The following is a 26483-nucleotide window of genomic DNA, read 5'->3' as shown; positions in this document are numbered from 1 at the left end:
GCAAGTCTGATTGTGATATCCCTCCTCCTCCTCCTCTTCCTTAAAAGTTCATTCGATTAGAAGGCTTCTACGTGAGCCACTTTGGAATGTTATCTCATAGTTCTGTACTTAAAGTACGCTTCAGCCCCTTTTACCTAGGTTCTTGCATATCTCTGTCACAGTCATCTTCCTTATTCTCTATAGCTGCTTAGTCTCTTCCTGTTTACATGAATATCCCACCACCTAGCATTTTCGGTTAGAGACAATATGAACATCATGCAGTTTTACTGAAGCTGTGAAAACAAGTTCTATTTTCCCCATTGTTTTGTTTTGTTTTAGGTTTAATGATATCCTGGCTTAGTATGATCTGAGAACAAGGTCATTAATGTAGAATGTTGAGAGAAAGGAGGAGATAATTGATTATCACATGGGGGCCTGAAATGGGATGGATTGGATGGACAAGAGGGAAGGGGAAAGGTATAAATGGAAGAATGGAAGACTGACCCATCAGTTGTCTGTATATGTCAATTAATTTATTAAATTTTATTTATAGTCCCAGACCAATAAAAATATTAAATGTTAAATCCAGAAACAACAATAAAACACAAATACAATATTTAAAAATATAGGGGGGGAAACCTCCAAACTTGAAATAATTAATAACAAGAGGAGGATATCAGCTGGCTTCTGCAAACCATATAGCTATTCTAAGAACTTGGCAACCTTTATAGTGGTTGTCCAAATGAGACCTTGCAGAAAGAAGATTATGGTTTTTTGATCAGACTAAAATTTCTGATGATCAGGTTTATGAGTGCCAGATGCCATGTGTACACTCCCCAATGGGCAGTGTAACAATATGTGGCTTTTTGACTCAACCACTGTATCATCAAAAAAACATACAATTGTTGTATGGGAGAGTAGTATATTTGCCTATAGTCTCCATAATTGGTAGTGCACCAACCTGAGTCAAGGTAAAAAGTCTCTTGTGTGAAAAGTATAAGGTGTTATAAAGGTAGCTAGGAATAGTCCATGGAGAATCTGCAATTGTGCCATAATAGGGATGGATGATTTTGCCCATCATTTTGTAGATCTAAATCCCAAATCCTCTGTTTAAATTCGATTAAGATTTTATCGGGGCTGAGAGATGATATTGCCTGGGATGAGAAGCCCCAATAGGCTTAATCTGAATCAATTTGTCTCCTCAAGGATGAGAAAAACCTATTCAGTAGGGTGAGGTGACCCAGAGACTCACCCCAAAGGATTTCTTTCAACCCAAACCTGAAATAGCAAAGTCTCAGGTGGACCCCAAGAGAAGTGCAGCCAAGCTCTACAGAACAAGGGCGTTGGAACTTGAGTTAGGGACATGGAGTATGGCTTTCAGAACTGAACAGTTTCTAGAGTAGGTATATCCTTATTAACACAAATTTGTTCACCATATAACAAGTCCAGGACCCTTGCTTTGTACAGTTTCATGCTGCAGAAACATAATTATTGCTGTGTTGACTGGCATATTTTAAGATTACATGGGAAAATTTTTGAGCTCTAAGAGAAAGCCCACTCAGATGGTTATTCCAGTGGGTGGAGGGTTGGAAGTGGATGCTTAGGTACTTGAAATCCTTACCTGAAAAACTGTTATTTTATTGATTTCCCATTTAACAGGGGACTTAAAGCACATTCTAGAGAAAAAGAGAACCTTAGTTTTTTTAGTAATTGATTTCAGAAAATTCTCTAGAACAGTAGGACACTAAAGCAGCTAGGCATCTACAAAGGCCCACTTGAGTTACAGATAAGATGGCCGCATCATCTGTATACAAGATGATTGAAATAGGATGGTGGGCAAGTGTTGGGTTAAATTCTGGTTTGGAAAGAGCTGTAATGATGTCATTTATATAGAGATTGAACAATAAAGGGGCAGGAATATAGTCCTGTTTGACATCTCTGAAGATAAGAATGGGGGAAAGTTAAATCGCCATTAAAGTTGCCTCTAATCTGTGTGGTATTTTGGTGTAATAGAATTATCAGTCTGAGGAAGCAGCAATCAGTGGATGTTGTGGCTAATTGTTTCCATAGTTTCTCATGAGGAAATGAATCAAAGACTGCCCTTAAATCAATAAAAGCAATATGAAGGGCACTTTTAGTAGGAGTATTTTCAGCTTAATCGTGCAGAATTGCACACTGATCCATAGTTGAATATCCTTACCCAAAACCTGCTTGCTCGGGGATCAGTATATTCTCTGAATACATCCAGTCTGAAAGTTTATCATATAAAAATTGGGCATAGAATTCTAAAATTATTGATAGTAAACTAATTGGGTGATAGTTAGCTGGATTTTGCCTGTCACCTTGTGTAATGGCAGAGTGATAGAATGAAGCTACTCTTTGGGGGGAGAGAAAGATTTAGTCTGTCATTTCCTGATTCACGTCAGAAACTATTTTAAAAATGTCCTGAGGGAGAGAAATGAGATATAACCATTGACATAGGCAGAGTAATTCAAGAGTTGGTGATTGCATAATAGCTTGATATATATACACTTAAATCTCTTTTACTTATGTTTATTTGGCTCAAAATTACATTGGCCATGAATGGAATGTATCAGCCAACTCAGTATTTTTTTTTTCTGTAGATTACCAGAAAAAAAGAAAAGATCGTGCTGGTTCAGCCTGGTTGCAAGACTCCAAGTGGCTTCCTTGCAGAAGCTGGCCTTTGGTTTTTGGGGAGTATCTTGCTCACCTGTGATGGAAGGAGTCACCCTGTTGGCACTTACGTTAGCTTCTATGCTATATGCAGCCTTTTCATAATTTCAGGGGAGAAGTCTCTCTCTTGTACTGCTGGATGCTAGTGCTGCCTTAAACTGTTTGCAGCCATGAGTGGTCCGTGAGCAACATTACCATCCAGTGACGTAGTCAAGAGGCCCCTCCTTCAATGTTGGGAAAGAGAACCCAGGATAAAACTCATGGAATTAGGAGGGTAACTTTCCCTGTCATCAGCTGAGTGAGTTGCTCTGAAGAAGGCCAGCTGCTGGGAAGAAGTCACATGGTGCCTCTCAGTGGGCTCACATAGTGAGATCCACCATGACCAAATGAAGAAAAGCAAATAGATTTACAAGGTATTTCACATATGGCTGCTATGGGAGGAAGAGGGAAGAAGTGTTTGTGGGAGGAAGAGGATTCTGGATAGGCTCCAGAATCCATCCCCATAAACTCATGGTCCCTCATTCATGGTTTGATAATCTGCAGTTTTATGCAGAAACTAAACTTCTTGAATATTAAGAGCCATCTGGTCAAGTGCTTATGCTGTTTAATATTAGTAGTAAGTGCTAGTTCTTTCTTTACTAAAAAATCAAGTTAGTGAAAACAAAATACATTTTCCCTGGTGTTAGAATGTGTAGTACTGAGATGTAAACTAAAATGTTTCAGTGATCAGATTCACATTTATATATTTACAAATTACGTGAAGTGTTATCAGTAGGAAACTTTAAGGTTAGAGATTTAAATTGGATTTAAGAAGTGATTTAAATTACTGAAGTTGCTTTGATTTAAATCAGTTCTTAAACTGGTGTAAGATGTAGCAGTAATGTTGTTAAACAGATGCCCAGTATTGTGGTAATACTCCAATACTGAAAGTTCTGCACCGATTTGTGGTTTTGGCTTCAACTTAAGGTATTGTTCTTCAACTTTTGAGCTTAATTGTCTAAGGGTATGCCCATCTTACTGTACATTTGCCTAGTTGCTAAAATTTGTATATTGTAAATGAAGAGACAACACAGATGTCACAAATTTGGCTTACCATACAGGACTAAAAAGAAAAATATGTAACTAAATAATGGACTACAGAACAAGTTATTTTTGTCTCCCCATTCTTTTTATATCACTTAGACATGAGTGTTTCCATATGTTCTTTTTAATAGTTTGTCTATAAATACAATGGATAAACAAGTGAAGTTCCTGTCAGATAAAAATAATTTCTTGATTGTTCTACTGGGACAGCTAATTTGAAGCTCAACAGTAGGAATGAAAGCACTCAAAACTATAGAGATTCAGTGCTAAGTTCAAACATAAGCAATAGCATCATTTTCCCCTTTTCCTATCAGCATAAAGAATCTATATGTATGAAATGAAGAATTCATTAAAAAGCTATGAAAACTGGCCAGAATGATGTTACCAAAAGTATTTTCAGAGCTCCATTTGGGAAGAACCAATTTTAAAATTAAAATTAATTAGGAAAAGTTAACAATAGTTTAATATGATGACACTTGTTGGGTTCCTGCATATTCTGGCCATGCTAACAAATAATATAATCTGGTGTGAGAGGTCAGGGTGTGGGGAGAAAAAATGATGGTGGGAGAAATCAAAACAGTTTGCTTGTTCATCTGCAAAGTGTTTCATGAGTAACTCAAGAAAACATTGGTGTACGCTACTTACTGCCATTCAGATGTTTTGTGTCTCAGTTCCCATAAACTCCAGCCAGTGTAGTTAGTTGTCAGGAAGTCTGGAAGTATAGTCCAAATATCTGAAGGATGTTAGATTGCCTCTTCTTGATGTAATTTATAGCTAGATTTCAAGACATTTCACATTTTTATAGAATGCAATAGTAGTAAAAGAATTTCCAGCATCTTTCAGTAGCCTTAATTATTGTGCTGTTTTTCTTCCAACCATTCAGCTGTTCTCTTTATGTTTCTTACTTTTTCATACCAGAAGAATCGTTTGAGGAGAATAGATTGCAATTGTGATTCTGTCAAACTACCAGACTATCATTCACTTCAACTGATGGGATTTTAACTGCTGTGGGAGTAAATAAATCTGTCTTCCTAAGATTCAGTTAAATATTATTGTGGATTGGAACGAGACAGGCTTCCTAAATATGTAGGAAAGAACTGGCAAATGTCAGAAGAATTGTGTCTTTGTAATGTTCAGGTAGGAGAACAAGCCACTGGCTATTAGAGCTGGAAAGTCAATTGTGTCTGATACAGCATGCTTTGTTAAATAAACTAAACCCTCTTTTCATGGTCTCTGTGCAAACCCACATGTAGGATAGGACTGTGCACTGCTTCTGATAGAGGTGCTTCTCAGTGCAGGAAAGCTGCCGTGCTTCAGCTTGGTACAATCTAAAGCTGGTCTGATTCTCAGGCCCTTACTCAAAAATTGGCTTATTTGGCGATAGACTCATGGACAAGACATAGCTGGATATTTTATTGCAAACAAGAATGAAATGTACTTGAATGAAATCAAATACAACAGAAAATCTATCTACTTCAGTAGTGATGAACAGAAGTGCAATAAAAAGTCCTCCTACAAAAGTTAATAATTGTCACAGTGTTACTTAGGGTTCTTTTATAGCTGGGGGTGGAGGTCCATTAAGGAGGAAAATTGCTTCACAGAGACTAAGACCATGGAGGCTTTTTTTGTTTCTTATACTATGTACCAGTATATTTACAGGAATTAGTGAAAAAACAACTATTTACAGCAGAGTGTCTTCCCAGTTTCTAACTTACTTTACTTCTCCCATGGCTATTTGGTAGCAACTATTCACACTGTTGTATAGCTACCAACTCCCCCTTTTTCCTCCTCCCTTCCCCTCAGCATTTCACCAAGAGAGAGAGGTAGGAAGGGGATTGGCTAAGTTAATTTGGAACGTGCTTAAAGCCTTTCATTGTGCATTTTTGGATTTTGCCAGCTGTCTGTCTTCGTAGATGTTGTGTGATGCACCTCCCTCTGTGACTTTTGCTCAGCCCTTCGCATTTGGGGGTTTCCCCAAAAGGTCTGGGCATCTGTCTGCAGGCAGCTGCCACCCTTCATCCCATCTGTCTTGGGTTTGGAGTAAAATGTGTCCCTCTGTCTGGGTTTCCGCTTCTCTCAGGGAAGCCTCTAGCTGACATCTTCACTCTCTTCTCCCGCTGGGGCCAGGAACTGACACCTGCACCCTCCAGAGGAGCACATGCACAGCGGTGTCTCTCTCCAACCCCACAACTTCCTCCAAAAGCTCCTTTTGCCTTGATGCCTCCAAGCAGCACAGGCTCAAACATGGCAACCCCTCTGTCTCTCAATTTACAGCTCAAACCAGCAGCATGTCCCCCAGCAACTGAGGATGTGGGTTTCCCCCCAGGGCTTTAGTCCCCAACACCTATATACTAAAGGTAAAGGTTTCCCCTGCACAGTCATGTCTGACTCTAAGGGGCGGTGCTCATCTCTGTTTCGTAGCCAAAGAACCAGCGCTGTCCAAAGACGCTTCTGCAGTCATGTGGCTGGCATGACAGGCACGGAACACTGTTACCTTCCCGCCAAAGCGGTACCTATGTATCTACTCGCGTTTGCATGCTTTCGAATTGCTAGGTTGGCAAGAGCTGGGGCGAGTGCGGGAGCTCACTCTGTCACACGGGGCTAAGGTCTATATACTAGGGCAAGCCAATGCGATTGCTGCTTCTGTCTGCCCCACCAGGCAACCAGGGTAGCTCATCTGCCATCATGACAGCATAGCTGTATTCCAAAGCTGTACCTGAGCCTCTTCTCCCCATTTTTACCTCTGTCCTTCAGTTGCCTCACGCCAGCACAATAGCAGACAGCCTGACCACAAAACCCACATGCCACACAGATACCTTAAATCTCTATGGCAGCAGTGAGCAACCTGCACGGGTAGGAGAAATTTTTCTCACAAATTTCCCCAAGTGTTTGCTTAAACTGGACACCAGTACACAATTACACTAAAGTAACCTTAGGTCCTGGTTGTTTCTTTCTTTTCAGAGACCTTGTCTGTAAGGCAGGGAATTGAATTCAGATCATTATTAGTAGTTTTAATCCTAATATCTTCTTGTATAGAGTAGCTAAATCAAGTCAACAAAAGGCTTTCAAAAGTTCTCCACGCTTAGAGATTCCAACCTTGAATTGTTACGATAAAGGATGCCGATGGACAGCTAGTAACTGATTCAAAGAAGATCAAACAAAGATGGAAGATGTATACTGAAAATTTTGTACAGTAGAGATGTCGTCATCCAACTTTAGAAGATATTTCCTATTTACAAGAACCTCTAGAAGATGAAGTTAGATCAGTAGTCTGGTCATTACCAAGTCAAAAGGCTACAGTAATATCTACAGAAATATAGCAAGCAATGGAAGAAGAATCTGTAAAGTTCTAACCAAACTACAGCAGCAAATCTGGAGAATAACAGTGGCCAATAGATTGGAAGAGGTTGGTCTACATATCAGTACCAAAGAAAGGAGACTTAACAGACAGTGTAAACTATTGCACAATATCCTTAATTTTACAGTTGTAATTGAAATTATTCAACCCCCATTGCATTTCACTGAAATATCAGGAAATCCTAGGAGAAAACGTCATGCCTTCTGTAGGGAAGCTGAAGCTTGGGCGTCATTGGACCTTCCAACAGGGCAATGATCTCAAGCATTCCTCAAATTCCACTAAGGCTTGGATGCAGAAGAAGTCCTGGAAGATTCTACAGTGGCCATCACAGTCACCTGACTTGAACCCCATAGAAAGTCTCTGGTGGGATTTGAAGAAGGCGGTTGCAGCACGCAAACCCAAGAATATTACTGAACTGGAGGCCATTGCTCATGAGGAATGGGCTAAGATTCCTCAGGAATGCTGCCAGAAGCTGGTGTCTGGCTATGCATCTCATTTGCAGCAGGTCATAACAGCAAAAGGATGCTCTACTAAGCCCTGAAGATGCTTGCCATGAAGGGGTTGAATAATTTTGAGACTGGAGAAGTCATGATAAGTTGCATTTTCAGTTGACTTTGGGGACACCACTTGAGGCATTTGTTGTGTTGAGCTATTTCAATTGCTTCTGTCTGATTTGTTCATTGCAAACAGCTGAAAGTCTGTACATTTTGACAACCTGATTTGCAATGGGGGTTGAATAATTTCGATTACAACTGTATATGCTAGCAGAATAATGCTTAGAATCATTCAATGCAGATTAGAGACATGCATGGAAGGGGAGAAACCAGATGTTCAAGCTGGCTTTAGAAAAAGCTGAGGAACAACAGGCAGTATTGCTGATGCACACTGGATGATTGAGAAAGCCAAAGGATATCAAAAGGAAATAAATACTTGCTTCAGTGATTATAGAACAGTCTTCAGTTATGTCAACCATGTCAAGACAGGGAATGTGCTTAGGAAAATTGGAACCCCAGAAAATCTCATTGTCCCCTTGTAAAACCTATACGCAAGTCAGGAAGCCATAGTCCAGATGGAACATGGTGAAAAAGGCTAGCTCCAAGTTGTCAAAGGAGTGATATATATATCACTCCTTTGCCAACTTGGAGCTAGTTAAAATATATAAAATATATCATTGGAGCTAGCCAAAATATATAATTTCCGCTTATTTATTTAACCTATATGCTGAATACATATTGAGGAAAGCTGGACTGGAAGAAGATTAGCATGTATATCATCCCTTTCTGGCCCCCAGTCTCCCGCCCAGAGATTCTTAAACTAATCAACCAACTGAAAGGTGGAAAAACCTGCAGTTGTGACCTGATACTATGAGAGTTACAGAGGAGAAATGTTGATTGGTGCCATGGTCTTGCCCTCGATTACACTCCAAATGCCAGGTGACTGGATCTAATCTGTAACTGTCCATCCCAAAGAACAGCAACAGCACATACTGTTCATACTATCAGCCAGTTAGCATACTGAATGTGCCTAGTAAACTATATGCCTATTTCTTATAAATTACTAGATGGACCAAGAGAAACTCATAACTGATGAGCAAACAGGATTTAAAGAGAGCAGATCTACAGTGGATCGGTGTGCCATCTAACAGTTTGTAATATAGAAATGCACATGTGGGCAACACCACCCCTTATATGTTGCCTTCACTGACTTAAAATCAACACTTGATTCCATTCCAAGGGACAGATTCTGATGGAAGCTGTCCCTCACATCTCTTGATCTGTGGCTAATCTTCCTAATTAGGACATTGTATGAAAATACATTCATCCAAGTTAGTTATGATAGTGCTGACCACCTTGCTGCAGACATTCCAGTCCATCAAGGAGAGAAACAGGGCGGTATTCTAGCCCTGTTGTTTAATAACTACAGTATGTGAATTCAGTATAGCTACCTTAACTACAAAGGAATTCCTCTTAAACTTAGTGACAGGCATTTGGCAGTACTGCTGTATGCTTTTGCTGATATAGATGGGCCTCAGGAGAAGTCCGCAGGCCTTACTAGAATTCTCTAAATGTAAATGGCAAATTGGAGATGATGAAATTGAACAAGTTTCTGTTTTCAAATACCTTGGTGTAATTTTTCAAGCCTCCAGAGTTTGGTGGGAACAAATTAGAGTCATTTCTGCCAAAACCAAAAATAGTGTCAAGTCAATTTGGAGCTTTTTTCACTCCAAAGGGGATAGATGCATACCCGCTGCCATCAAGCTTTTTAAAGCTAAAATTATATCTCAGTGGTGCACAGGTATATCATACAGCTACAATGATTCAGAGCCCTTAGATGTTGCTCTAAGTTTCTGTGAGTGCTCTTCTGCATCCCATGCCATGTTTCAAATGCTTTAATCTGTATGGTAACTAGTCTAGTAACAATCAAACAGAACTTAATGATATGCAACATAGACTGTTGATGCGGGTTGGCAATATAGCTCTCAAACCCCTTAGAATTGTCCAGATGACACTTGTTTCTGAATTAATGTGTTAAAATTCTTGAACTCTAAATTATGGAAGTTTTTTAAAAAGTAGCACTTGACTAGTTCAAAGTTCAAGCTGCCCAATTAAATATTTATATTCTACATTCACACAGTATATATGCTTTAACACACATTGTCTATATTATGAACAGAGGTAATTGTAAAGCTCTCATTCTTACCAACAAAGTTGATATTTAGGAATGAATTGTGTTCATATAAATCTTATTAGAAGTTTTGTAATTGTTTAGGTTTAGTAGTAATACCTACCCGTGCAAAAACACTGTCACAGCTTTCCAGGGAGTAATATATCTGCCATGGACTTGATGTATTTAGAGAATGGAGACTCTTTTCCTCCCCTCCACCCCCAAACATGTTGAAACTACATTTCCTTCAAATTATATTGCCATGGGTTCATGATTAACTTTAATGGCATTAACGTTATTACTAACGTTTCTTTTGGGCTTTAACTAAAAATATATACATCCAGTCTTGTTCTAATGACATTGTTCAGATAAGTATACCCTCAGGAGAGAGATTTCATTATGCCAAAGAACTGCAGACAACTTCCCCCCTCTTCCAGATTTCTGTAATTTATCCTTAAAATAGCCTTATGAAATTTAATTAGGGATTTGAATCCAGATCCTTCTGTTCTTGGTCACCCAGAGATAGAGCTGACAGGAGTGGGTTGATTCCACATTTTTGGTATCTACCTGTTCTCTTCAGAGCTTTCTCGAAGAAGTAATCAGCAAACATTAACCTATGGGTTAAATGGGCATAAGTTGACAGGCTTATTTTCATTCACCATCCAGAGTTCCTTGAGTAGATGGGCGGCTATGTACGTTAGTTAAATAAAAATAAAGCATTTCAATAATATAGACATTCCTTAGAGTGGACAGATCACAAGAATTTGGAGCAGCTGCAGGAGGCACTGACCCTCACTTAGTTCAGGTGGACCCAGGTTTTCTCCCACTCCAGTTTTTATATCACCTGTGTTCCTAGCTCACAAAATAAACTTCCAGATGCCTTACTGCATAAACCTTAATTTGACATTCCTTGCCTGTTCCCCCCTACCATGATCTTGAAATCTGTTAACTTTGCCTTCCTCCAGAAGGAAACTCCAGAGAAACTAGTGTCAGGGAGGCAGGTACTAGATCTGTTGGACCAGATTTGCCTACAACAAGACTCAAGTTGGGGCTTAGATGAATGACCTCTGGGCAGTACCCCATACTGATTCTTTTCCTTTCTTTGTGACTGAAAGGCAGTAGTTTCACAGTGGTCACTTACTTGTTCCTCTTCTTTCAGGGAAGGTGTATTCCAACTCTGCCATGACAATCAAACTACAAGTCATGGGGGAATGTTCAAAAAGTTATACCTTTTGTTCAGGGAGTTCTGGTGGCCAAGGGTGACAGCAGATGTCTGTAGCTGGGCCAAAGCTGTCACTACTAAGCCAGCTGGTTTGCTGTAGGCACTCCCCTCTCCCTCAGGATCATGAGACACAGTTTCCCTGGATTTTATTACAGGCCTTCTTCCTGTCCATCTAAAAATTAACACTTGAAGTTTATTGGCCCCTTCTCTGTCATAGATCGATTCAACTCAGTGGCCTTCCGCTTGCAATTGCCCACCTCAGTGGAAGTACACCTGGTTTTTCACTGTTCTTGCCTTCTGCTGGAGGGACCTCCTTGTCACTTGTTATTCAGCATCTTCCCCTCATCCACTGGTTCTCAGAGTTGGGGAAAAGGAATATGAGGTGGAGTGTATTTTGGATTCTAGATGCAGGAGTGGGAGGCTTGAATATTTGATACATTGGAAGAGCAAGTGCAGAGCAATCCTGGGAAGTGGCAGAGAGCTTTCACATCCAGCTGAAATAGCTATGCAAACCTATCTCCATGAACTGTGTTTGGACCTGCCAGACAGTGCTTACCATGAAGATGATGACTTCTTGCTTCGTGCCAATTCAGTCTCCAGTTGTTGGCATGGGGCAATAAGAGAGGAAGTCACATTTCAGCTTCATCTAAATCTTCTATGTCAGACTTGTCTGTTGACTTCAACAAGCTTCCAGGTCTATCTTCGTGCACAGGAGGAGGGAGTGATTCTGACCTGGGAAGTGGTGTGATGGAATCAGGAGTATGTAGGGCCATTACAGAAAAGATATCTGAGTCCTTGGAAAGTAGAAAGTATGATAAAAATGCTCAAAACAACTCTGCCTTGATTATGCTAGGTATAAGATGAAGTAGAGAACAGCTTTGATATGTGTTCAAGATTCTGTTAGAATACCCTACTCACCCTAAAGTACGTTCCAAAACTAGCAACTCCTGTTTCCTGACCTTGCTTACCTCAAAGAGCTGACAATCCTGTTTATCAACCAAACTAGACCTGAGACCATTACATGTGGTATGAACAGTACAAGCACATCTGGTGAAGGCACCAAACACACTGATATGAACAGGCAACTTTATGAGAGACTAGAACAAGAATGAGTTCAAATGACTTATAGAAGAAGGCTACAGATGAAATGGGCAGAAGGGCACTTAGTCAGCCCTGTCTGTGAAATAATATAAAGGCAGGATAAAAATTTAAATAGATAGATAGGAGTTAACTAAACACAAAGAGATCCCTAAAGACAACAGCCAACTGGCTAAGTTGTTAGTAAATTTCTCAGTAGGAATGGACTCTAACCCACAGAACTTTCAAAGGATCTCAGAGAGGTGGGGAACTCCCTAGTTTGATCGGCTCAGCAGCAGCAGTCCACAGGCAAATTAGTTGCTTCATCTCCAGGATCCAAGATTACAGGGCAGAAGGACCCAGTGCCCTGATAGTACTGTAGCATGAAGGCCTACTGTAAGTGTTTTCACTAGCACTGATTCTGAGGTGGCATGCAGAGTTAAATCTTTTTTTAGATTTAGGTAAAACTTAAAAAAAAAAAATGCAGGTAAATCTTTTTTTAAACTACTTCCTTCAAATCTTTTCAAAGCAGGAAGAGCCAGTGTTGCTCTATAGAAATGCTTAAAGTTCAGAGAAGTAAAGTCATCTAACTATCCATAACAAAAATATAATTTAGTTGAGGGCTGCTTTGGGCCAGGGGTAGTCAGTCCACAATCTCAAGCCACTCTTTTCCTGAAAATCCTTAAAAACAACTACTCCAACCACAGAAAAGGCTAATTAGCACTGTGGCTTCCAGCCATGCCAGCAATCCAGCAAGATTGCCCACCTTAATCCTTGTGTTTTAACTTAAGCCTGCTTTCAGTTCATCTCTGTAAAGCAGGGTTTCTCAACCAGGGTTCTGTGGAACTCGAGGGTTCCATGAGAGGTCACTAGGGGTTCCCTGGGAGATCACGATTTATTTAAAATATTATTTCATATTCAGGCAACTTCACATTAAAGAGGTAAGTTTCTTTATTTTCAGTTTAAGAATAGTGATAGTGCATATATAGAAGCCTACACATGAAATGAATATAATAATTTTGTAACTTCTGGCCTATATTTGAGCCTGAATGTGAAGGGGTTCCCCAAGGCCTGAAAAATATTTGAAGGGTTCCTCCAGGATCAAAAGGTTGAGAATGGCTGCTCTAAAGTTTTGATCAGCAATGTATAATAAACATACAGTACCATCTAATCTTTACTGCTAAAATAGCAGGAACCCGTCAGCAATGCTTAATGTTAAAAATCTGTATTGTATATTTCAAAATCCCACTATTTTAGATATGCAGTGAAAACCTTTCTTTAAAAAAAACGGCTTTATTTTTAATTAAAAGTAATAAAAGAATATCTCTGAAAGTAGCATTAAAATTGGGAAAATAATGGCAAATGCATTTTATTAGGCAAGGTTGTCTAAAAATGAGTTAGGAAAATATCTGGTGGATTGCTAGTGTAAATTTCAGCGCAGTCCTATGCATGTCTGCTGTCAGGGCCAGCCCAAGAACGACGACGAGTCAGTGTATTCCAAATTCCAGTTCTTTATTTGCTCTCACCGTACAAAAAGAATCTTGCCAGACTAAAGCTACCCTAACTAACCTAAGGGGAAATAATCGGGGAGACTCCATGGCGGGGCCACCCTGAACTTCCTTGCTTTTGCACCAACGCTGTCCGGACTGTGAGTCCTCTTATCTCCTTGGAATGCACTCCCTCCTTCCTGAGAATCAGCAGCAGTGCTGAAATCCACCACATGTGCTATGAAATAAATCACATTGAATTCAGTTGGATTTATTCTCAGGTGAGTATGTGCAAGATTAGATCGTAATCAAGCTTAATGACTGATATCCTTATATAGATACTTATGTCATTTGAAGAAGCAGCTGTCTTTTGTCTGCTTCTTTTTTAAAAGATGCAGTATAATTACACTTTGTAGTATTTATATTTGGAATTCTGAGAACAGTCTAAATATTACTTCAAGCGTAGGGTAGATGTTATTACAATTGTAGACTAAAGAAGGAAAGAGAACCATAGTGAAACATTCCATAACCGTTAAAGTTACTGCTCATAGTAGGATGGAGTTTACACATGGCATAACAAAATTTAACATTTAGGGATACAAAATTGTCTTTGTTTTCTAATAGGTAATGTGAGTAAAATAAGTCTGAATGCTCTGGGAATTTAGAGAGGAGCAAGGGAGATCAACTGCAAACAAGTATCCCTGTAGAACTGGCACTACTTCACGTTTATGTAGAATATGCTGAACTTCCTCTTGTAATAGAACACAAGAAGAGAATTGGTCTGAGGGTCTATTCAGCTAGCCCACTATTTTGAAAGCAATTGTTTGAAGCCCATGGAAAAATCCCTTATTTTCCAAAATCATGTTCAGAAGATTCCCTGAATAGGAAGATTTTATCAGAAATGGCCATATGTAGCAACATGGATGTGCTTTACTATGGCTAGAAGAGGTGTATTAACAGTCATCCAGTGAGCCGTGGGAAAATTCAAATCTCTTGAAGACTTGATGTGGGCAGCTAGAAAGTATAAATTCTTTTTTCCCTCTTATTTCTGTGAATTTGACTCAGCTTAGTAGAACTCTTATCTGGTCCTATTTGTGTGTGTGTGTGTTTTGGGGGGGATAATCCTTTTCCAGCTTGCTCCTGCAGGGGAATGGGATTGTTTCCATAAACTCTGGTCGCAACAGTGGTTAGAATGTCTTGGCTGTGCAAGGATAACAAGTCCTAACCTTTCCCTCTGGCACTGAAGATAAAGAGCAGAATTCCTTCTGGTGTATTCCTAAAATGTTCAGAAGGCCTGGAGCAAAATCCCAGGCTTTTCCCTTATGCTGGAATAGGAGATGGTAAAGTGGCTCCAAGATTCAGAAGAAGGGTAGAGCTCACCTAGGGCTGCTGTGCTGTGAGCAGTACAGCATTTCTTTCTGCCGTACTGTTGTTTTGGTTTTTCTGTCCAAAAAATGTTAAATGCAGATGTGTGCGAACTAAGACGATTGGTCACCTGTATTCTTTAATAATTTCACTCCTGTTGGTAAAAAGTTACTACCAAACCAAGATACGTTGTTTAATTTGTTCTTTTTAATCTTCAGGCAAGACTTCTTATAGTAAAGCAGATGCAGTATTTCTTTCTGTTCCTAAACATCAATTCTGTTTGAACGCCAGGGAGGGGATAGAGAAAACTAGCTTAAATCCACAAGATTTGTTCAGCATCTTTCTGCTAGGAAAATACCACATTCAATAGTAGTAGTAGTAATAATAATAATAGCAGCAGCAGCTTTAAGAGAGTAGTTGAAGATTTCTTGTGGATCTGAAAACACCAAGTTCAATATCTATTTGTCCTTGTTTTACTTAGAAGGTGAAGATTTTTAACCTTGAGAGATACTGATATGGAAAAAGTGACATTTTGGTCTCCCTGTAAATCTTAACTGAATCCTCTTCCTTTTGTTTTGTTTTGTACAGATCGTGAGGACCAATCAATTCTTTGCACGTAAGTAAATATATTTTGATTTTCAATTTTTTTATTGCTAGCATGTGACAAGGGCTCATATTAGCTTTTCAGCTCATTCTGGACATTGCTTCTGAAAAATACTTTAAAAAATGTTAACGTTCATAAAGTAATATCTTGGGGACAGATCATTGCTATTAAATATTGAAACTGGTTTGGCATGTTCTTCCCTTAGAAAGAATCACTTCTATACAGACTACTATAAAATCATAATTAAAATAGTGATAGGGAAAAAATGGAAACAAGTCTTCCCGCTTGAAAACCGGAATAGAAAACTTGTAGAGCCTCTTTTTCATTCACAAAATGTTTCACTCTCTTCCTCTCAGCTGTTCTAGAATAACAAGCTTTATAGGGCTTTTTAAGTTTTATCCCTCTTTTAAGAGGGAGTCTGATTTTTAGGGCGAAGCCTAGTATTATAATAAATATACAACTGTTCTTTCACTCTACCCTAGAAGGCAGAAATACAATTCAAAATGACCTTAATAGGTCAGAGAAATGACTAAAAAGAATAGAATTCAGTTTAATTGAAAGAAGTGGAAAGAAGTTAAATGCACAGGTTTAGAATGGAAGGTACCTGGACTGGATATAGCATGTATGGAAACAATCTTGGAATCGTAGTTTATCACAAGCTGAATATGAATTAGCTGTGTGATCAGATTGCTAAAAAAAGCAGGTGTAGTTTTCAAATCATGGGAGTAATTCCATTATATTCTGTACTGGTCAGAACAATCTTGAGTACTATGTCCAGTTTTGGGCATAAAATTTAAGAAAGATTCAGAGAAGCTAGAAACAGGGTGATGAGCATGATAAACAGACTAGAATCTTGTAAGGAGAGACTGAAGGAAGTGGCTGTGTTTAGTCTTGAGAAGAGATAAAGGAGAGGATGAATACAATAACACTTTTCAGGAGTCACACAAAGGGCATGTGTTCTGTCACTCCAGAGAGTAGGACACAGAATGATAAACTTAAGTTGCAGGAAGGCAGATTCCAGTTAATGATAGGGCATAATGGCATACGCACTTTGACTGTGAAATGGCACATAAGCAGACAACTCTTTGCTAAATGTTTTAAAGCAGAGACTTTAATTTAGATTCTTGCACTGATCTGGGAGATTAGACTCAATCATCTAAATGGCCCCTTCCAATTCTACTATGAATGCAAGTAGTGAAATCTATTACTATGGCTTGGATGTTGTCAGTTACTCTGTATCTAAAAAAAACCTGTCTAAATAACTTGGAAGTGTGTCTGTGTGTGTGTTTTTGCAAAATGAAAGGACATAGACCAAAACAGAATTGTAATGAAAAATCATCCCATGAGAAAAGAGAAGTTTGGCACGTGTAGTATAAGAAGAAATAGAAATATATTAATCACTAATGTTCAGTATTTGTATCCAGAATGACATTTTGCATTCAAAATGATGTTTTAGAACAAGTATTACTAGTATTTGACAATGAAGATATTGAAGTGGTGGATAGCTTCTGCCTTTTAAAATTGACTATCAACAGAAAAGGAACCAGGAATTAAGAAATACAATGCAGACTAACACTTAAAGAGTAGCAATGAAGACCTTTGAAAGACATTCACATGCTGGATGTGTCTCTACTCCAAAGATCAGAATTGTGCAGGGAATGGTTTTCCTTGGGACACTCAATGGAACTGGAAGTTAGAGTTGACACCAATTTGAAGGCACATAATCACTTTTTAAATACAGATTTATCCTTCAGAACTTTTCCTGTTTTATATGAGCTGTTAAAAACAACAAGATGACTATATGATAATAGTAAAAAAGAATATAATAGTGAAACGGTTGACATGGTATTTCTGGGATGGCTTGTAATGTCATTAAAGTTTTACTTCCGATTAAAGACTGTTTTTAGATTTGATTCAGTGTGTTTATTATTCAAGATACCTAAATTCACATCTTCTGAAGAGGCACCCAGTTTGGTCTTACACTTGCTTACCTTTCAGCTCTGAAATATTAAAGCCTGTTGTGGAAAAGTAACAGTGGCTCGCAAGTCCTGTTAAGCAAATTAGGCTACATTGTTTTGTTATTACACACATCGAGAAACTTCCAAACCTCTACTCCTTTATATTGGCAGCAGATTTAATATACTCATGTATATCTGTATTTGTTTGAAAATCAAGGAATGAGATGGAGAAAAGGGACATGGAAGGGGGAAAGGAAGAAAAAGAGTTCATATTTTAATAGTCAATTGAAGCAGCAGTGTCTTATTGCTAAAGATTAATGAATTTATGGCATAATCTTTCAGAGACTGTTTATGTCATAATTTGTTAGGTGTTATATTGCAGCAAAAAACTTGAAGATTTATCTTCATTGTAACTAAAACTGCTACTTTCTGGTAACCAGCAAATGTTTCCAGAATTGAGTTTTGCTTCAAATTTTTCTTAACCTCTGAAAGTTAATCAGGGTGTAAGCATGTTAGTTCAACTAGTAGTGCTGCCATAAGATATCTTTAAAAACTTAGAAAGCTTATTTTATATTCTGTTCTTTGGTGTAGCTAAATTCCATAGTTGAGTATTTGTAGCTACATCTCCATTATTGGCTTGCTTCTTATCTAGCTGCTGTTGAAAGATAAAAATGGCCCTCTATTGATCCTCCTTAAATCGCCTTTTACCAGCTTTTCTTATGTTTCCTGCCCCCAGCATTCCTACTCTACTTGGATATCTTCTGCTTCAGATTGAGTGCAATGATGAAACTCTTGCTCTCTAAAGCACTAAAATTTTAAAGCACTAAGGTGGTAATTACTGTTTCATTGTTCATAATTTTATCCTTGTATTTTGTCAAATTCAGTTTGGGGCATTTGTTTAGTCCTAGGATGGCTAGAAAAGACATCTCAACCTCCATTGCTTCCACCTGTGTAAAGTTTTGTTATAACCGTTATTACAGTTTTGGAACTACATTCTCCCAAGGATGTGCACCAGTTATACAAATTTGTTCAGACTGTAATTCAAAAAAAAGATGATTTGCCTTGGACTCAGTTAGATTGGCCACACAATTTGCCTCAGCTTTATTTGGGGAACAAATCTATATCAAAAATCTGTGTGCCTCCTGTTGGCTGTAATTGGAAATCAAGAACGCCTTTCGACTTTTTATTTTGGACAAAATTAAACAAATTTACAGGAGTATAGGCCCTTGTGAAGAGAAGAAAATCCAGGCTTTTTAATACTTAAGCCGTTATATTAACTTGGCAAGGGAGCAAGGCTGCCAGTTTTCATATGAATAAGTTCAGGAACATCATTTAAAGTCAGTGGGGTATTGCGTTTTTAGAGGCAGGTGCACGAACACAACCTTTCCCTCATACACAGAAATGTAAAATCTGCACCGAACTTTCATATACTGCACAGATAACAACATACACATTCCAGCACAGACAGCCAACCTCCTGTCTTCACATGTATGCTAGCATGTGCATATGCAAATATGTACACATAGAGAACCATATGTACTGGAAGGAGAGAGTCGAGAAGCTGCCTCTTTCATTTCAGGGAAGCGGGTTAAAACCTGCTTACATTAGATTGAGGGTTTCAGAAAAAAATCCCTTATCCACATGCATACCACAGCAGTGGTCCTGTGTAAGAAAAACGTAAGATTTCAGAAGTAGGTGAAATTATTTTTTTGAGAAAACTCTTCAAAGTTTTAGGTGGAGAGGGGAATATTTATTCCATATTCCCATCCCCATATTTTCTTTGGGTAGGTGAGTTGTATTAAAATTGAATACATCATAGTTTTTTGCTTTACTAAGAAACTTGCAAAATTACAAAATGATAATTGCAAGGGGAAAGAAGTGAAGTGAGTATGGGAACTTTTTGGCAGAACAGAAATCATACTCATGGGCAAATTGAGATTTCTGTTTCAGAAAAATCATGTATCAATTTTGATCTTTAAACTTTCCAAATCATCTGAAATTCTGTTCTTGATACAATTTTAAAAAATCATAATCTTTCCAAAAATGTGAAGGCTGAGCCTTATATGTACTTTTATGAGAATATAAAAAGCCTTTTGTTTATTTTGGCTTCTATTTCTGGAATTGGGTGGATGGAGTCAACATTTGTGCTGTTTGTTTTGATTCTGATTTTTTAATCTGTTTCAGATTATTACATCTATGGCATTAAATGTTTTTTGTCCATACTATAAGGAGCTTTTGTAGATTCCAAAAATAACTTTGATTGCAGGGAAAATTATTTCACTATATGTAATTAGGAAGGGTTTCAAGTCCCCAGTTTTAAAATTGGACTGATATTGAGCTCTTAAAAAAATATTTTTCATCAGTTCAGGCTAGTATTTAGGAATGTAAAATATTTGGGAAGCTTCCTTATATAATCAGAATTGTTATTGATTCAGTTTAATATCATGTACATTGAGTGACAGCTTTGTAGAGTTTTAAAGATGATTTTTTTCACTATGTAGAAATGCTGGGGATTGAAACTGGGATCATCTTTATATAAAACATGTCACTGAACTTTAGTCCTTTCCTTAGCTGTCTTAGTCCAAAAGAATGTAGTATAAGGTATATTAAAATAGATTATATAAAGGCTGAGCACTTTTGAATGGAGTTTTGTCTGCCCATCTGTGGCTAAAATACCTAACATGTATAATAGAACAGAAAAGTAACATGGGATAGAACTAAGCATGGTTTAAATTACGTGCAGGATTTGCAGATTTGGATCTGGGAAATGAGATTTCAAAATTCACTGTGGCTGTCAACTGGGTAGATTTGGGCAAATGATTCTCATACGGTAATTATCTAAAGTAATCAGTAGGCATGTATTACTGTAAACTACTTAAAGGGATTAGCATGAGGATAGACAGTAAAGATTTTAAAGCACTGAAATTTTAAGGCACTAAGAATTGTATAAATGGAATTTTACTGGTCCAGCTAGGCATAAAAACATTGCTTTCTTCCTCTGTTACATCATTTGTATTAAAATTAGCATCACTGAGATGATAGTAAAAATGCTTTATTTAATTTGAAAGAATTCTGAATATCTAATCTACAGCCATGGTGTTAAATAATAATCTGTTCTAGTCTTTCTTCCATTTTAAGTAACATTTTGGAACTATTTATTCTAATGGTCAACTTCACATTTTCTGATATTGAAACAAATTTATCTTGCTGTTGTTAACATTAAAAGTATATTCCACACAATTACATTTGCCTTGAACAGCTGACTATTTTGTTTTCACTGATTTAGCTTTAATTATTTATGTTTTTGCAGAGGTGAATCAGGTGCGGGGAAAACAGAAAATACCAAGAAAGTTATTCAGTATCTTGCACATGTTGCTTCCTCACATAAAGGAAGAAAGGACCACAATATTCCTGTAAGTTTCAATTTAGCATTTCACTGTTAATTGTCTGTGTTTACTGAAGATTGCAAATAAGTATGATAATCAGTTAAAATGTCAGCTCTAAACCATTCCATATAAAACTCTGGTTGAAAAATTGGTCATTTAAATTTGGGAAATAATTTGCAGGCACTATTGTTCGTCTTATTAGGTGGTGTTTGGAAATCTCAAACATCCAAAAGAATGCTGATAGAATAGAATATTACTGTGAAATTCAGTATGTCTTCTTGATGTTGTGAATTATTAATCAAAAATTGTCTAGTTAGCTTTACATATTATTGGAAGAATTTTTCTTTGCAAACCCCATGCTTGTATTCTCCTGGTTATTAAAATGCCCTCAGATTATTTTTCTATTAGCAAAAGGTTTATTGTGATCCCCAGAAGTAGATTTGAAGTGATCCTGTGTTAGATCTCTTAAGCCATCACTTCAGTGTGTCAATATAAAGTTGGAATTATGCTCTGCAACTGGGAGTTAAAGAGAACTTAGAAGCTTTTTAGAAGCTTCCTCTTCAAATCTTTATCATCACCCTTTCGTCATTTGTGCAAGATTCTAGCATTCTGCAGTTTGCATGCACGTCAAAAACTGGGAATAATGGCAGCCAATTCAGAGTTTTCTCAGATTTCAAATGCTACTGTTTGGATTCTGTGAGAGAAAGTATAATGCAAAATGAAGCATATATGAGAAGGTAACAAAATCAATTTCTTATTCTCTCATTATCCAAATGTAAGCCTTGAGTGTACTCCTTGAGGTTTTGTTTCCTTCCATAGATGCAGATATACAGATTGACTGTTTAGTTTTTATCTCACCTTTATTTTTGGTCATCTCAAGGCGATATACATATATAATGCTCCTACCTCCTATTTTCCCCACAACAAGAATCATGTGAGGTGGGTTTGGCTGGAAATGACTGGCCAAAAATTGTGTTGAATTTGGGAACATTGTCGAGGTTGGGGACAGAACACAACTGCAGATTCAGATAATGTGCAGTTTGACTGGCATGGATGGTGCACTGTTTGGGTATTGCCTTTCTTGCACATGTATGTCCACCTATCCCTGTGTGATGAAAGATAGTGCATCTCTCCAGATTTGCTCTTCTTGCTTTAATTTTAATTCATGGAGAAGTTTGAAACAAAGCTTCATAAAATAACTTACATGTGAATGAAAACAGAGAGACAGGTGGGGAGGAAGAAAGATCAGATTTGTTAACACGTGAATTTATTTGTTTGCAACAAACAGCCTGAGTCACCTAAGCCAGTGAAGCACCAGACAAATGTCTTTTTTATGGCTCTGTATGTGTCAACATGCGGTATAAATGTAGTACAAGTGTGCAGCTAATGGTGAAATTTTATTATTGGATTAATATAGAAACACAAAGATAAAACTACCCTTATGACCATATTGCTCAAGTTATTTGAAAAGTAGAGAGCCATGAATTACCTAGTTTTTCTTACTTTCCAGTCAGCTGTTGTGCTGATGTCATGGTAAAGTGAATATGCTTAATATTAGAATGCCTAAAAATTTCTTGCAGTCCAAGATAAAGCTGAACTTCAAGCCTTAGGAGTCAAGCAGGAAAAATGTATTTGTACTGAGTCTTAAAGTCATGGTGGAAGAACTGTTATTTGAATTCCAGTGCTGGTTAATTCTACTTTTCCCTATCTGTCCTAACTCCAAATCTCTTGCCAGATTTGATTAAAGAAGTGAGTGATGCCTCTAATGTTTAGAAATGATGTAAAGCAGTACCAGGTTTGATGCTGAAGCTGACGTAACACTTACTGCAGTGCTAGGCAAAGGGATGCCCATGGGCACCAGTGTGTTCACATACAGATATCTATGCAATTGCCTTTGGGTGGGGTGATTCCCTAGGACGGAGAAATAGACCCACCAGTTAGCCTGGGCCATTAACTGGGTATGTGTTGATCCTCTGCATCCATCAAGACAGCTGTTTTGTGAATATGCAAGATGCCTTCCATGCAGCTGTTTTATGAGATCACTCCAGAATATGCTTTCAACATTCCAGTTGTGCCTACTGGCCCCCAAAGGATTTATCTCTGGTATGGCGTTAGTAGAGTTTTTCCCAGTCACACTGTTGGAACGTAAATTGAAGCTGCAGGCCTGCTAAAGCTGGAATGGCCCATGATTTGCTAGGTGATAAATTAGTGCACTTTTTAATCCAATATGTGACTCAAAGCCAATTGTCTGCATCAATTAGTACTGCCCATTTCATTCATTCATTCATATTAAAAGCAATCAAGGGAGCAACTCCAAGGGAGTTTTTATTTTAGAATTTTCTTACAAAACTTATATGGATCTGTGGAAATCATTACAATAAATGTAGATAAACTCAGTAGGCTGGAAAAACCATTTTAAGCATAGAGCAATCTGGTGTCTTCCAGGTGATCCTACGTTCCTTCCCAGCAATCTTGCTAGAAGTCCCTTACATCTGCAGAGCAGTGGATTGCCTGTCTCTGGTACCAAAAAAGAAAAAAAAATGCAAAACAAAATAGATGGATATTGGCAGTATAGCAGTCAGGCAATGCATTTATACTTCTCAAGAATGCTGTTGTTATAATTACTGTACTAGGCTGATTTAATAAACTCGAGATTACAACTTAGTTTTAGTTCTAAAAAACTGACATATGAATCATCCTGTAGAAACCCACTTTCTTTATTAGGAAGATCAGGCGTATTAATTAAATTAATAAATATTAAGACCTTTGATTTGTAATCCCACGGTGTTTCCGGTGATTTCATAAATTAGTAACTATTAATATTGTTTCATTGTCATTTTTTAACTGCAGAGTGGATCCCCGTTGTATGTGAGTAGCACATAGTTCTTGTAGTTTTGTCACCTTCCTGACTCACAATGAGCCAAATCACAGGGATGCTGAGAGCACCACCTCTCTTCTTTATCTGTCATTACATAATTGATTTGCATGAATAGATTGCATGTCATCACACTTTCACAATACTTTGGATGCCTTTTCCAAACCCCTCTTGAATTTATATGCAAATCAGTGTAAATCTTTCCTTTGGTTTAAAGCTTCTTTGAAATATTACGGAATAGAATGGTTTTTAGATACTTATTTCTGTTTTCACAAATGGGACTATGACACTTTATGCCAAAGAAAATAAGGAAATATGCTGGACATCATGGGGCCCTGTTAGTAGAAATTAAATAGCGTCAATATTTTAATGAATGTTTAAGTAACTAATTCTGTGAATTTCAAGGAGTTACTTTATTTCATAGAGTAAATGATAAACAAATAAAATTGTACCGTTACACCTACAATTTGTAGGGCAAATGGGTTTCTTTTTCAAATAAAGTCTGAAGCATATTTTACTTGTTGAAGACAGCTGAAGTATGCTATGGTGGTGTTTAGACTAAAACAAGATATATCAACATTCCATGGGAAGATTTTTATGGAACTTTTTAGATATTTGGAATTGTTCAAACTAAGATCCTTTGTGTTCTTAACTAGATCCCTTAGATTTTTGAAGTGCAGCCATATTCACTGTTGCAGTTTATATTGTTTGTAAAACATTGAATATTGCTTCTGTTTATTAGATTAGACCTTTTTATGTAACTGAGTCTCTAAATTTTCATATGAATTAACTGTCTGGTTAGGGCCTGGCCCCAACTGGAATTTTTTTTTTCAGATTTTGTCAGAAATCTTGTACAGTAGAGCTAGCAGTAATCTACACAGAATTAAAATGCTAAATGAGAGACAAGTTTTCATCTCTGGAAGGATGTTCAATCATTACCTTTTGTCAATCTAAGAAAATACAATCCTTCAATTGTGTTTTTATTTACTTGTTTTATCTTTTTTTGAGTTTGTTTTAAGATATGTGCTGCCCTACGTGTTCAAGCAGAACAGAGAGGCACAATATAAATTGCGTAAATTTTGAACTAAAAGATGCTTGGAGTCGTAGTGAAACATGAAGATGTGCCACTTCAAAATTATATGTTTTTACTATATTACTATTTATAAACAGCACAGTCTGGTGAACATTAAGCATTCTTAAGCTCCATCAAGTTGAATGAAAGAGTTGAACCCTTGTTGAAATTTCTTCCATTGCAGTGAATAAGGTCTAATGAGATTAAGTGGCTGAGAAGGAATTCAGTTACACAAACCCCTAGGATGCATGATGTGACCAGTTCTGTCCTTTTGGGACTCATCAGACTTAGATAGCTAGATGGGTTCAAACCCTCTTTGGGGAATTGAATTTGCAGATCTTCACACTGCATTAGTTTTAGGAGCTATCCAAGTCCTGGTATTCAGTGATTGTAGGAAGGGATATATAGAAGCTATCAGAATATTGTACACAGTTGACCTTCCCGTAAGCTCTCAGAGCATAGTGATAAAGAAAATGTTTTAAAGGTTCTGCACATAAGTGAAAGATGAAGGTGAAAGAAGAAAGTGCAAGAGCTGGCTTGCAGCTAAACCTCAAAAAAACCAGGATTATGGCAACCAGCTTGATTGATAACTGGCAAATAGAGGGAGAAAATGTAGAGGCAGTGAAAGACTTTGTATTTCTAGGTGCGAAGATTACTGCAGATACTGACTGCAGTCAGGAAATCAGAAGTCGCTTAATCCTTGGGAGAAGAGCAATGACAAATCTCGATAAAATAGTTAAGAGCAGAGACATCACACTGACAACAAAGGTCCGCATAGTTAAAGCAATGGTGTTCCCTGTAGTAACATATGGCTGCGAGAGCTGGACCATAAGGAAGGCTGAGAGAAGGAGGATCGATGCTTTTGAACTGTGGTGTTGGAGGAAAATTCTGAGAGTGCCTTGGACTGCAAGAAGATCAAACCAGTCCATCCTCCAGGAAATAAAGCCAGACTGCTCACTTGAGGGAATGATATTAAAGGCCAAACTGAAATACTTTGGCCACATAATGAGAAGACAGGACACTCTGGAGAAGGTGCTGATGCTAGGGAGAGTGGAGGGCAAAAGGAAGAGGGGCTGACCAAGGGCAAGGTGGATGGATGATATTCTCGAGGTGACGGACTCGTCCCTGGGGGTGTTGACGACCGACAGGAAGCTCTGGTGTGGGCTGGTCCATGAGGTCACGAAGAGTCGGAAGTGACTAAACGAATAAACAACAAAAGCACATAAGTGAAATATAGTAGCCAAACTCTTTAAGGTCTCTGTAGCTATGATCAGACAAAACTAATTACAAAATATTGAATATTTGGAAGTTGTTGATACAAGTCTTATGAACGAAAATCTCATATGGGAGCATTTCTAAAATGTGTGTGTTCTGTAAATAAGATTGAAAAAAACGTGTATTATTGGAGCTTATTTTTTGCAATTATATTTCATTTATAATTCTTTCTTCTCGATCAACACCCTTACAGTTCCATTTAAGGCTGAAATATTACATCTCCCATTACTTCGTCTCCTTGGTGGGCTAATAGATACACACAGATGTTAACATGGGCTATGATTGTATAAGATATTTCCTAGGTCCGTGGTTTCCAAGCTGTATGCCGTGGTGCTACAGGGTGCCATAGCAGACTCACAGAGGCACCACAGCATATTTTAAATT

General features: G+C 37.9%; 1 protein-coding gene across 2 annotated transcripts in view; it reads left to right on the top strand.

Annotated features, from left to right (window-relative positions):
• Window positions 1-26483, top strand: part of MYH10 (myosin heavy chain 10) — a 93361-nt gene that overhangs the window by 15301 nt on the left and 51577 nt on the right. Inside the window, exons 4-6 of one of the 2 annotated variants that reach the window (XM_063292585.1) lie at window positions 15518-15545; window positions 20802-20904; window positions 23728-23745. In XM_063292585.1, coding sequence (XP_063148655.1) covers window positions 15518-15545; window positions 20802-20904; window positions 23728-23745 — 149 coding nt within the window. The remainder of the gene's footprint in view (window positions 1-15517; window positions 15546-20801; window positions 20905-23727; window positions 23746-26483) is intronic. The other variant, XM_063292586.1, reaches the window with a different exon arrangement.

Source organism: Candoia aspera, chromosome 2, assembly GCF_035149785.1.
Source record: "Candoia aspera isolate rCanAsp1 chromosome 2, rCanAsp1.hap2, whole genome shotgun sequence".
Taxonomy (NCBI): Eukaryota; Metazoa; Chordata; class Lepidosauria; order Squamata; family Boidae; genus Candoia; species Candoia aspera.
The sequence above is the reverse complement of the archived record's forward strand: the minus strand, read 5'-3'. Positions and strand labels throughout refer to the sequence as shown.